Source organism: Eschrichtius robustus, chromosome 1, assembly GCF_028021215.1.
Source record: "Eschrichtius robustus isolate mEscRob2 chromosome 1, mEscRob2.pri, whole genome shotgun sequence".
Classification (NCBI taxonomy): Eukaryota; Metazoa; Chordata; class Mammalia; order Artiodactyla; family Eschrichtiidae; genus Eschrichtius; species Eschrichtius robustus.
The window spans coordinates 11,626,442-11,639,838 of record NC_090824.1 but is presented as its reverse complement, the minus strand read 5'-3'; the positions used below and the strand labels follow the sequence as shown (position 1 = coordinate 11,639,838).

The 13,397-nt window shown below is 57.7% G+C and overlaps 1 protein-coding gene across 2 annotated transcripts in view; it reads right to left on the bottom strand.

Annotated features, from left to right (window-relative positions):
* The window catches only part of ITPK1 (inositol-tetrakisphosphate 1-kinase), a 160,469-nt gene that overhangs the window by 5,344 nt on the left and 141,728 nt on the right, over nt 1-13,397 (bottom strand). For both annotated transcript variants that reach the window (XM_068541316.1, XM_068541307.1), the window contains exons 7-9: nt 11,911-12,076; nt 5,960-6,027; nt 1,190-1,352 (exon numbers count right to left, since the gene is read on the bottom strand). In XM_068541316.1, coding sequence (XP_068397417.1) covers nt 1,190-1,352; nt 5,960-6,027; nt 11,911-12,076 — 397 coding nt within the window. The remainder of the gene's footprint in view (nt 1-1,189; nt 1,353-5,959; nt 6,028-11,910; nt 12,077-13,397) is intronic.

Below are 13,397 nucleotides of genomic sequence, written 5' to 3'. Positions count from 1 at the left end.
CCCCCGTCCCCCGAGGGCAGGGCCCCCGCCGCCCCCACTGTCTGCAGCAGCTGGGGAATGCAGTGGGCCTTCGACAAACTGCATGACAGAGACAGGAGGGGCCTCCCCCGAACCTGGGTTTCCTTGGCTGTGAATCGTGGTGCTGGCCGGGCCTGGCCCGCATGCTCTCAGTGCAGGGGACACGCGTCAAGCATCCAGCCTGGTGCCCCATGAGTGCTCCCCAAGCACAGGGGCTTCCTGCTCCCTGCGCACGCCCACTGAGCAGTGCCCTCCTGCAAGCAGGGCTCTCACGTGAGATGCTAGCCTCCCCGAGGGTGGGAACCGCTTCCTCTCTTCATATCCACTGAGCAGTGACGATGGCTCTACCTCCAGGGCAGGTGCTTAATAAAGGCAAGAGCCACGGCCTTGAGACGGAGATGCCCACCGAGAGGGTAAGCGCCCAGGCTGCTCTGGGCCACAGGGAGCGACGCAGCACTCTGTCCCTGACCTGCCGTGAAGATGGGGAGTCGCTTGGCCTCAGCACGTGTCTCTGTGAAGTAGCTCAGCCCAGGGCCACCACCACCATCACTGCTGAAGTTAACGGTCCCCTTGAGGGTTCTTTGGTGATGTCTCCCGCTGAGCCCCTCCCTGAGTTGGGATCCGAGGGGTGCAGGGCAGAGCCTGGTGGGGCAGCAGGCCCGGCGGTGCTTCCCGCCTCAGGGCTGCCGCAGACAGCACGGAGCAGGCACCCCAGCTGCGGGGAGCTGGCTGGATCCGAGCGTGTCCCCAGCATGGTGGCTCAGGGCGGGGGAAGGAGCACGGCCTTGCCACCACCCTGCAGTATGACCTGGGACAACTTCTCCCTCCCTCCCTGCGTGTAAACTAGGGTTTATATGCCCTCCAGTGTCCTTTCAGCTCTCTAAACCTACAAGGGCCCAAGAGGTCAGCTGAGATTTGGCCCAGAAAGGCTACTACTGATGGCACCGGGCCAGGAGAGGCAGGGGAAAGAACACGCGTTTAGCTGCAGGCCCACTACGCGCCCTGTAAACCCACTGGCTGGTGGGGCTGAGGCTGAGCGGGGGGCTGCTCTGACTCCGGGCCCCAGACAGTGAGGGATGGAGCTGGTCAGCCCGACTCTCCGGTCCCTGCCATCCGCCCAAGGCCGCCAGTCTACAGACTGGTGAAGGCGGCGCCCGGCCCCACCGCTCACCTGGGAAGGCGTTGATGTCGATGACAGCGTGCTGCCCTGTCTGGTTGTTGATGATGATGTCGATCCCGAAGAGCGACACGCCCAGCGCCTGCCGCAGGGCCCGGGACAGCTCCCGGATGACCTCGTCACTCGGCCGCTCGAAGACACCCTCGATCTTGTCCAGCTGCCAACACACACACACACACACACACACACACACACACACACACACACACACGAGTCAGGCCTTGGGTGGGGAGGCTCCACACCTCGTCACACACAGAGACCCCCCCAGTGAGGTGGCACAAGCCGGGCCTTACCTGCAGGCAAGAGGCAGGACAGACCCACCAGAGTTGGCACGAGGATGGCCATTTCCAAGTCCTGCCACGGGCTGGGCAGGTGCTGGGTATACAGCGTACGTGACCTCCAGTCCTCATAACCACCAGGGAGGCGAGCGAGCACCATTATCAGCATTTTATACACAGGGGAGCTGAAGCTCAGAGAGGGTCAGGGGCCGGTCCAGGGCCACACAGCTCAGGGCTGGATTTGCACCCAGGCATTTAAGCCTGTAAAACCCAAGCCTCTTAGCAAGGAGGAAGGGGATGGAGAGTCTGTTGTGAACCCAGGAAGACTGTGTGGTTCAGGGAGCCTGTGAGCTGGACCTTGAAGATGGGGAGGATTGAGGGGGGCGGGGGGAAGGGACCCAGGTGAGAGCACAGTGGAAGCAAAGGTGCAGAGGCAGGAACCCACAGGAGAGAGCTGGGAGCAGCTGGAACGGTTAGGGCAGAGGCGGGCAGCGGGGGGAATTTCTGTCAGCATCACCGCACTGGCCCACCATTGCCGGAGCCTCAAGGCTGTGAGGTGATGGGTTCCGTGGACCGGCCTTCATTTACTGGCCAGAACTGGGCAGGGGCGGGTGGTGGTCACAGGGCTCCTGGGTGGGGCTCACAATTCTCCCCTTCCGGATGAGTCGCTAACTCTGGCGTGTCCACACTAACTCATGCTCAGTGGGCTTCCCCAAAGAGTCTACTCTGCTGCGCCTGCGCAACTCCTGGGTCCAAGTTCAGCTTCTGGCGAAGCTCCCACAGGGCTTGTGGGGCCGTCCCCTGGACTCCCGCTGACACCGCTCACTTTCTGCTCTAATCACAGCTGGCCTAGGACAGGCACACAAGTCTTCATGGGCTCAAGCGTGGCCCCTGGCCCGGGCCTCCAAGGAAGTAGAACACCGCCCTGGGAAGGACTGAAGTCCGAGGGATCTGGATTTGAATCCTGACTGTGACTTCCTAGCTCTGTGGTCTTAGGGGGAAGTACTTGGCCTCTGTGTGCGTCAGCCTGCTCATCTGCAAAACAGGGCCAACGAGGCCTCCATCGCAGACTACTGGGAGGAATCACAAGGTCATTGATGTGATGGGGACAGCACATGCCTGGCTGGAGGAGCCGCTCCACTTGCATTTCAGGGCATGGACGGCAGCATGTCAGCCGGAACAGGGCTCACGTGTGGTGCTCAGGAGATACCAGAGTCCTGTGGACTGTGGGCTCGGGGCCAAAGGGGAAGCACAGGAGCTCATCCATCAGAAATAGAAAAGAAGCTGGGTCAAAAAGCTAAATGGAGAATTACCATGTGACCCAGCAATTCCACCCCAGGTGTGTAACTTGTATGCCACTGCTCAGAGCTGCATTATGCACAATAGGCAAAAGGTAGAAACAACCCAAATGTCCATCAACAGATGACTGGATGAACAAAATGGGTTACCCACACAATGGAATATTGTTCTCACAATGCTACCACGTGGATGAACCTTGAAAATATCAGGCTATGTGAAAAAAGCCAGACACAATAGGTCACATACTGTACGGTTCCATTAATATGAAAGGTCCAGAATAGGTAAATCCACAGAGGCAAAAAAGCAGATTAGTTGGGAGGAGGGGGAATGAGGAGTGACACTTAATGGGTACAGGATTCTCTTTTGGGTGATGCAAATGCTTTGGAACTAGACAGAGGTGGCAGTTGCACGACATTGTGAATGTACTTAACGCCACTGAACAGTTCACATTAAAACGACTAATGTTAACAAGAAGTGAGGCTGGGTCAGGTGGGCTGGGGACAGAGCCCTGGGCACCCAGGACACATGGTGCTTACCCCCAGCTCAGGAAGCCGAATGGCTGATGGGGAACTTCCAGACACGTGCAGTGCAGGGACCCCACAACCGGGCACCGTCGTGCGCTACTGTGAAAGCCACCTCCACCGGCTCTGCATAGCAGGTGGCGACCCCCAAAAGCGCCCATGACCCCACTGCCTCGGCGTCTCGTCCAGGGGAGACGCTTTCTAAGCGGCTGCGTTAGCTTCGCCGTGACAGGCACCTGCCTGAGCCCAGGTCAGCATCCTGGCCACTGGTCCTGCGGCCCGGGTCCCTCACCGAGTCAGAGCCCTGGGAGGACGCCTGGCATTGCCCAGTCCCTGCTGCGTGCCCTGAGCCATAGCGGGCCCTGCCGTGTCTTGTTTTCTCACCCCAGGAAACGGGGTAATAAAAACACCCCCGCCGCCACGGGCCTGTGGCTCAGGCCTGGCAGCAAGGGGACCAATGGCCGCTGCTTTGTTACAAAGCCTCGTGACCCCGCTGTTTATAAAAGCACTTTCTCGGCTCAGCTAAGGAATCTCAGAAGTCCTTCTGGAGCCCTTTGATTGTCTGAAACAAGGAGGCGATGGAGGCGGTAAGAGGTGCTCAGGTGGACCCCCCGGGTCCCCCGTCACCAGTCACAGCTGACACTGACTGAGCACCTACAGCACACCCGGCACTGCCATGGTGCTTTTCATCTAGGGACTCCCTGAACACCACCACCACCCTACAGGGTGGGACAGGGAACCCGAGGCTCAGAGAGGCAATGTGACTTGCCCGAGGCCACACAGCTGGAAGGTTGTGGAGCTTTGGTCTGACCCCAGGCAGTCTCGTCAGTGTCACACTCTTAACCAATACCCTGTACCCGTGTCTGCGGGGGCTGCCAGTTGGGTGTGGGAGCTGCGTCCACCCTTGGGAGCATCCGGCCAGGGAGGGAGGAGGGGCTTCAAGGCCAGGGCAGGGCTCCCGACACCTGCACGAGGCCGAGATGGAGACTGGAGGGACCCCAGCGAGCAGGAGGTTGCTAAGGGGCTTGTCTGGACACCCAGGTCTGGGAATGGACTTGTCTGTGCAGGTGGGCCTGACATCCCGAGTGGAAAGGGGACGGCTGACTGCATTTCCCTTTTCTCTTTCCCACGTTGCCAGCCCTGGGGGAATCCCCACACAGCAGTCATGAGCTGAGGGGAAGGGGGAGACGGCAGCGAGGACTAAAGGTGGAGAGAAGGCCCCGCAGTGTCTCCAGGCCGACCTTTCCCACGTGGCAGATGGAGACGCAGGCTGAATGGTAGGTGGGTGATTAGCCAGGAAGGTGACTTTGCTTCTGGCCCTCACAGTGACCCTCTGGCATCAGTTAACAGCCCAGTGGTGACTAGAGCTGCGCTGTGCCAGGGGAGTGGCAGGGACAGCCTCTTGGCAAGTCCGCGGAATGCCAACCCCCTCCAAGAGTCACAGGCCGAATAAGGTCTGAGAGCCTCGCAGGGAAGACGCCCTGCGGAGCTGGGCCAGCCTGAAGTTTCTACAGCTTTTATGAGACCAGAACGTTTTCTAGCACAGAACGCCTATTTACGTCTTATAATGTGCACAGCCAGGCGCTGAGGGGTTCTGTTTAAAATCTGGTTGTTCTCCAAGCATCCTTGACCGCAAAGCTTGTTCCCGGGGAATGTCTATTAACATCTGGAGGGACGCTGGTGTTCCTTCCAGGTCCCTTCCACGCCTGTGCTCTGTCGAACCCTCAGCACACAGCTGGCTCCTCAAAGGAACCAGAAACAAACAAGAAAAGCACAGGCGGCCTCGGTCGGGGGACAGGAGGCCCGAACCTGGAACGAGGTGGGGTGAGGCCCAGAGGTGGGGGTCTGCTGTGGAGGGGACACTGGCAAACCCTCCGAGCATGGCCAGGAGGGGAGCAGGAGAGCTGGCAGAGGGCTCATTTCCGCGGCAGTGGCGGCAGAGACCCCTGGCTCTCAGGACACACGGAGGAACAGCAGAGGGTGGCCCAGTGCTGACTTCTAACTGCTCAGCAGTTGCCAGGGAGATAAGAAATCCCAAATTCCCGGAAGACCCAGCTTCGGCATCAGACTAATCTGGGGTCAAATCTCATCTCTGTCCCTGAGTGAGGAGCCCTGTGAATCTGGCTGAGCACAGCCCTCCCGCCTCAGGAAAGTGGGGATGTCTGGCCACCCCTGCAAGGCTGTTTTGGGCCGCAGGGCATCGAGGATGGAGCCTGACACACAGCGATATTCGCTGAACAGCAGTCCCGAGCCCATTACCCACCGTGAACTACCCCAGCAGCCCCAGATGTACACGGCAGGCTCTTAACAAACGCTCACTGGACTCACATGGGCAAGGAAAGAAAAAGGAAAATTGAGGTGGTGCTGTCTCCTGCTCCCTTTTCTTAAATCAGGCAAAAGGCAGATTAGAAAGCAGGGCTTCAAATTCCTCACGGCTGGGGGGATTTCCTCATGTAGGAGGAGAGTTCGAAAATCATCCACTTGGAGTAGCCTAGCGACGAGCGGGCGTGGCTGTGATGACCACTGGCGCGAAGGCCCGAGGCAAGCAAGGAAGAGGGGTCTCTGGAACCTCCCTGGGCCCCTGGCCTGCGGGGAAGGTCCTGCCACCCTGCCCCGCTGGAGAGCCAAAAGCACCCCACACCCAGCGCTCGGCGGGAGGGACATACCGCGGTCAGGACCGATGACGACTCTGGCTTGGACACGTTGTGGCTGTTGAAGAAGATGGACTCACGGTCTGAAAAAGCAAAGACAGGAAGAAGCCGGAGTTAGAAGCTCGAGGCGGGGACGGTGATTCCAGCACCCGACACCAGGGGACAGCACCACCCCAGCCATAGGCCACAGTGGCCTTCAGGCTCAGCATCCAGCGGCAGCCACCTGGGCCTCCCTACCCAGCCCAAGAAGACATGACGCCACGGAGGGACGCACGCCCAGGCAGGGCCCCTGTTTCCATTTTTCTTCCTGTATAAGAATGAATGGCTTGATGAGCGCACCTCTGCCTCTGCTCTCGTCTTACAGAACCATACCTGATTTTCCCCAATACCTGAGGCCCCCCTCCCCAAAGTGTGTCTAGAGTGTCTTACGGACATGGCACCAGAAAGGGGGCTAAGTGAGTGGGAAATGCTGCATATGTGAATATCAAAGGTCCAGAGTAAAGAGGTCAACTGATGCCATTTAATCCAGCATTCCCCTCCCGGTTCTGCCCACGGAACGCCTTTTCAGGGTAGCAGTTGAGAAACGGCTAGGCTGCCACTTGGCACGTGAGTATTTAAAATACAAAGGGTTTTACTGTTTCCCCACTATTTAAGGAAAAAATAGGAAATCAGAGCATGGGCTTCTGTAGGACCCATCCAAGAAAGCATACAGAATAACTTCTGTTTGGCTTTGGAAGTTAGCACAGCCCCATGAAATACCCTCCACATCTCCCACCCCCTCCCTCCCTGCTCCCACTGCCCCCTGGGCCCCCTCGGTCCCATGGGGGCGCCCGAGAGGCAGATCAATCCCAAGGTCATTGAGAGTGGTGAGCAGGTGGTTTGTTCATTCAGCCCCAGGAGAGTAAAGGCAGGTCAGTCGGTCAGAAACATGTTCTCCAGCAGCTGGAAGTGTGGCGCACAATTGCACGAATCACAAAACCATGAGCCTCGGGATTGAGATCTAGTAAAGGCCATCATCACACTATGATCCCCCCACCCCAAGAATGGCCCGGGCCACGAGCCCCGACGTGGCCCCAGCACCCTCTGCTTTAGTCCTTCCTGGCAGGGCGTTATGGCTCCCGTCCCCCAGGACACATTGCTCATCCCTGGGACCCAGGCCCCTAAGCGCCGGCCAGGAAGGGCCCTGGCTGAGCACCGCTGTGTGCCAGGGGCCAGACCGAGAAGGCACCTGCTCTGGCTGCCAACGCCCGCCCTCCCACCTCCAGGATTACAGCGCTGCAACAATCATGCATGAGGAAGTGATTCGGGCGGAGGCTGAGCAGGCAGGCGCTGAGATGTACCTGGCATCTTTCCCGCTAGCGGGGCATGCAGGCCCCTTGCCGCCCCGGTGTGCCCGACAGTCCTCCTACCGCTCCGACCAGAGCCAGTCCAGACGGGGGGCACGAGAGACAGTCCTGGGGAGGAGCCTGGGGAAAATAAACACCCTGCAGGACTGGTGCCAAGCAGCCCCACCGACCTTGACTCCTGGGCGCCGACAGCCAAGAAGAGTGAGCCTTCGGAGGGTGGCAAGCCCCACGGGCCAGAGCCCGGAGCAGGGCTCGAGCAGCTGGGATGGGCGTTCCGGCCTTCTGCAGGCACTGCCCACCTTCTCAGCCTGTAGCCCAGCCTGGCCCAGTCCTACTGAGCTCAGGGCGCCTCCCACCCACCCTGCAGGACCCAAGGGCAACCGCCAGGATGGCAGAGCAGGCCTGGGGAGAGAAAGGCCACCCAGAGCAGGTGCACACAGCCAAGTTCAGGGAGGCTGGGAAGCCTGCAAGAGCCACAGGGAACACCATGGGTGCTTAGCTATGCCAGGAAGGGAAGGAAGTGGGTGCTCGGAGGGGTGTACCCAGTGCCCACTGAATGGGACAGACCATGTCACCCAACAGCTTCTTGTGGCAAGATCGAAAGTGTGGACCATTTCAAAGGAGACTCGTTTCTCCTCCTGGCTAACGCTGACCTGGGAGCCCTGGCCAGAGGACTGTTCAGCAGGGAGGGGAGAGCTGCTCTTTACTCAGATCCTCCCCATGTGCGGCCTGAGCAGGGGCCGGACAGAGTGGGAGCGGCTTCCGGCCATTTGATGAACCAGGAGACTGTGGAAGCCGAGACGGGTCAGAAAGGGTCAGAGCATCCCTTGGTGCCAGTTTCCTTGGGCAGCTTCAGGATACCGAGTTCCCTAAAGATAAGCCTGGCTGGGCCCTTGCACCTTGATCACAGGTGCACCCTGGATTGGGGGGGCCCATCCCCTCTCTGTTCCTGGACTAGTCCCGAGTCACACGGAGCCCCATGAAGAACCACCAAGAACGCCCAAAGGAGAGGGGAGGCAATAAGAGGAATATGGGTATTTTTGTCCCCAATTTACAGACAAGAAAAAGAGGTTCAAAAGAAGCAGAGTAAGTGACAAGTTTAGCATCCAAATATCCCAGTGAGTCTGAGGTGCAGCTGTGAGCTGTGGCCACACCTTCTTCAGCTTCATTTGCTTAATCTTCACATCTCTGGCGGGGGGGGGGGGGGAGATGTGAAGATTTCTTCACATGTCATGGCGCTGCAGACGGTGGCCCAGGTCTCCTCCCAGATCCCATGCAAGCATCAGCTCTGCAGAGGGGCCAGCCCTGGCTGCCCTGCCCGAGTGGCTCCCCTCACCCAGCGGTGTCCCAGGACCCACTGTTTCCTCTGGGGTCCCTCATCTGTGCTGCTACAATTCGTCCTTTCCTTACTTCTTCCCTGGTGTGTAGTTTCTCCCACTAGAAGATGAGCACACGAGGGCAGGACACTTGGCTGATTATCTAGTTCCCTGCTGGATCCCAGGGCTGAGCGCCTGGCAGGTTCAAGGAAACAGGGCATTTGTTACACCTGAGGGCCTCTCGATGCAAGATCACCAAATCTGGCCCACCACCTGTGTTTGTAAATAAAGGTTTATTGGAACGCAGCCACGCCCATTCGCTTACATGTTGTCTACAGCTGCTCTCAGGCAACAACAGCAGCATTAAATAATTATGACAGAGCTGGAAACATTTACTCTGGACTTTTGCAGAAAAAGCCTGCTGACCCTTGCTCTATGTGGTAAGTGGTGTCGTTCCTTTATATACATACCCCTAAGGAAAAAAAGGCCCACGTGCAGAGTATAACAAAGGCGCTGTGCCCACAGAGGAAAAGAAACAGAAATAAACCCACTGCACAGAAAGGGGAGCAGAGAAACACGCCCACTGCGACTCTGGAACTAGTGGGGAGAGGGAAGCAGTCTCCCCAAGACCGTGGACCAAGGGCAGAGAACATGTCTTCCTGGGGCTGGCACAGGCCAACCTCAACCCTCTCCGTAAAAACGTGACTTCAGTTCCAGCAGAGGCAACTGCAAGAGGCCTGTGGCCGTAAGACACACCTGACTTCAGAGATGCTTAACAGGTGAAAACCGAAAGTACATCTGAGAATCAAAAGAACACAGTAGTTGTGGAGGGAAAGCTGGTGTCCTCATCGCCACTGCAGGTCAAAAGAATCCCACTCAAGGAGCCCCCATCTCCCTGCATGGACAGGGGAGGCCGGGGGGCCCGCCACGCAGGGCCATGGGAACCAGAAGGCTGGGAGGGGGCTGGAAAGACGCCAGAGCCCTGAAGTCCCCTGCTCAATTGGTCCAGCTTAAAGAGCCGCTGTCACACTGCGCTTCTCATCCAGAAAGAGAACACACGTGTGAAAAGAACGATGAGCTGGTGTGATGCCCTGAAGACAGTGGACACAGAATCAGTTTCGGAGATGGAGGGACGGACACAGTGAAAATCACTCAGCTCGCCTGGGCATAATAAACACTTCTCCGTTAGCTCTGTGTTTCTCCACTGATTCACTCGGCCCCAGCCTGCATATTATGGTAAACTGGCAACCTGGAATGGCCATGAGAAGACACAGATGCGGAGCCCTTGTCCTCAGACACAGGACACAGAGCCCACGCCCAGCCACTAGTGGTTCCCAGATGGAAACTGGCCCAGGCCTTTGCAACCAGGAGAAAAAGGGGAGGAAAAGAGGGACACTTCTCATGTGGAAAGGAAGGAAACCAGGTGGTATATTTCTTTTAGAGATGGAGTGATTGTTGGTAAAATAAATAAAAAGCTATACCTACTCTTCCCTTAATACATTTCGCGTAGACTTAAAGAACATATTTTTAAAAATCAGGAAACAATATAAACAGGCTTAGAAAAATATCAGCCCCATCCTGCCCACAATTGATAAGAATGCCTCTTGCCAGTACACAGTCACATACAAAAAGACCCCTCCTGACATCGGTCCCCCACCCCCAGATCATTCCATCAGCCCAGTGGGTAGAGGCAAGGACAAGTGTGAGGACCGGATGCCCTGCAAGCCCCGCCAGCACTCAGAAGGGCAGTGGAAAGAGACACAATTTCCACAGTGTCTGCTCTCTGGGTTGTGTTAATGGGAAGAACGGCTGAGAGAGGACGGGAACAGCTGGACTTCATTCAAGAGGCGTGGCCTGGGGCTTCCCTGGTGGCGCAGTGGTTAAGAATCCGCCTGCCAATGCAGGGGACACGGGTTCCAGCCCTGGTCCGGGAAGATCCCACATGCCGCGGAGCAACTGGGCCCGTGAGCCACAACTACTGAGTCTGCGCTCTAGAGCCCGCGAGCCACAACTACTGACCCCGCATGCCACAACTACTGAAGCCCGGGCACCTAGAGCCTGTGCTCCGCTACAAGAGAAGCCACTGCAATGAGAAGCCCGTGCACCACAACGAAGAGTAGCCCCTGCTCGCCTCAACTAGAGAAAGCCCGCGCGCAGCAACGAAGACCCAATACAGCCATAAATAAATAAATAAATTTATTTAAAAAAAAAAAAAAAAAAAAGAGGAGTGGCTTGAAGCCATGAGGAGCGGATGGTGAGAGGCAGTCCCAGCAGACGGATTTTAGGAAGACACATCTGTTTGCTCAGAGGGAAATAACGCAGCCTGGGCATTTCATCTGGTGATGGCGGGTTTCCCGTCCAGAGAGAAACACACAGTGAGTGAGAGCAAACCACACAAGGGCAACCAGACATCCTCTGAGGGGTCCTCTTGGAAGACCGTGCTTATTCCAGAGACACTGCCACTGTTCCAAAGGTTTCCGGAACTTGCCTTAGAGATGCCTCCAGAACCACTAGAACAGTCTTTTAAGCAGCCCCAATACCAGCAAATCCTTGTCTTAGTGTCAGTTTTTGAAACGGCCAAGGGTCACCTGGAGCTGGTGAGCAGCTGAAGAAAAGCTGAGCGCGTGGAGCCCCTCAGCCTCCCTAGAGGACCCCCTCAGATGCCCCGATGCTGGCAGAACCCTGCAAATGCCACCACTGTGTGACATCTGAGGGACACGGAGGACCATCATCCACTGATCCAAAACACGCTCACCGATGCGTTCCTCAGCCCTGTGGGGGACCCGGCAGGCTGACTGTGCCCACTCCTGACCTGCCCGGGGTCCCGCAGCTGGGAAGTCCTGTGCCCTGTGCGCTAACTCCGAAGAGAGCATGCGTCCACCTCAGCGGCTGCAGAAGCAGCAGGGAACTCAGTGTTTCCCAGTTGGAAAAAGGAGACGTGATAAAGCAGCCAGCACTCTGGTCCTCAAAGTATGAGGGGCCCCTCCCTCCCTATCCCTCCCTGGCTTCGCTGAAGGGACCATCATCCATTCCAGCGTGTTCCCTGTGAGCCTCATTATCGCATGGGGCCCCGGGAAGCGGCCTGGGTGCAGAAAGCTTTCAGGTTCTTCCTGGAATTTATGGCAGTTGAGACAGACGGAGCCCTTACAATGACCTGGCGTGCCCCAAGACCTCTTTACCTACTGGACACAACTCTTCCAACCTTCAGATCACCTCTCCCCACTCCAGAAACTGGCGGCTAGTGCCGTGCTCCAGCCGTGCCCCTGAGCTCAGGGCATCCAGAGATGGCGCGAGGCTCAGTTACCTGATGTGCCCGCAGAGAAGTTCTTCAGCGAGGGCCTCTGGACCACGGTATAGGACTCGCCGACCACAAACACCTTGTACAGGACGGCGTTGTGGTTGATGAAATTCTGGACCACGCAGGGCAGCTGGATGGCGCTCAGGCCCTCCTGGTTGAACACGATGGCCATCTGGGGAGACAGGGGGCCAAGGGCTTGGTCAGAGTGCACTACCTCCTCAGCCCCAGACACGGGGTGTGTCACCTGTCCGGAGCACTGCCACCAAGGCCCACCCCTGGTCCTGTAGCACAAGGGTTCCCCAAGAAGAGTCTCAAGCAGGGTGAGTGGAGTGGGACTTGAGAAGAACACCTGGGGATCAATCCACTCCTGCTATGGGGGTTTGGACATCCTGTACCATCAGGCCCGCCATGTAAGGCTGAGCTGGCTGTGCACTGCACAATTCCACTACTCACACTGCATCCAGGGAATAGGACCCCCTGGGTTGTGTACTACTTAACCCTTATGACCTCCTAGAGGTTCCTCCACAAAGTCTTTGGTCAGGGGTGGGGGGGGGGGGCGCGGGTGGCACAGCCAGGAAGTGGAAGACAATGGATCAGGGTTTGGGAGGCCTTGGGTCCAAGCCTGCATAACGACAAGCGCTGACTTTTGAGCACTCATGACACACCTGGCCCTGTTCTAACCACTTTACATGAATCACCTGGTGTTTCCCTCACAATGTACCCCCGAGGTGGGCACTGACACCACGCCCCTTTTACAGATGAGGAAACTGAGGCCCTGCGGCACTTAGTGGCTGCTGGAAAGTGACAGAGCCCAGAATGGGCTGGGGTCCAACAGCCCCCAGCCTTGCCGTCTTGGACACTGAGTGAGCCACACGAGCACTTGAGGAATGGGAACATGCCGCTCCCCGTCCCTGAATCCTCTGGGGACAAAGGCCTCCAACAGGAGGGTCTGGCAGGGGACTGAGGTCGAGATGGGAAGAGGGGCGGCGGGAGAAAGCCTGCCCGCTTTGGCTGAGGCAGGGCCCACTGCAGCCAGCTGCCAGTGCCGGGGCCATGGCTAATGCTTTGTTCAAGGCTACGGGGCCCCAGGAAGGAGCCACCAGATGCCCAGAGCTGCTGGGAGAGGTAACGGGGCTGGAAAGCTGGCCACCACACTGGCTGTTGCCTCCCACATCAACTGTCACAGAGCACGACCACAACGTGCCTGGTGCTCAGCCGGGTGGGGCAGACGTAGAGATCCAGGTCACACGGGGAAACAAAAGGTGGGGGGGGGGTGTGTGTGTTTGTGTGTGTGTGTGTGTGTGTGTGCGTGCGTGCGTGTGTGCGCGCGCGCGCGCGCCGCAGTGAGTTATCTCCTTAGCCATCTGATGAAAGTAAGAGAGCCATACATGGGTTCAAGACCCAGCCCTGGCGCTTGCTGCATAAGCCCTGTTTAAGCTCCATTTTCCTCACCTGTAAAATACCATCAGTAACCACCATGGTGGGGCTTCCCT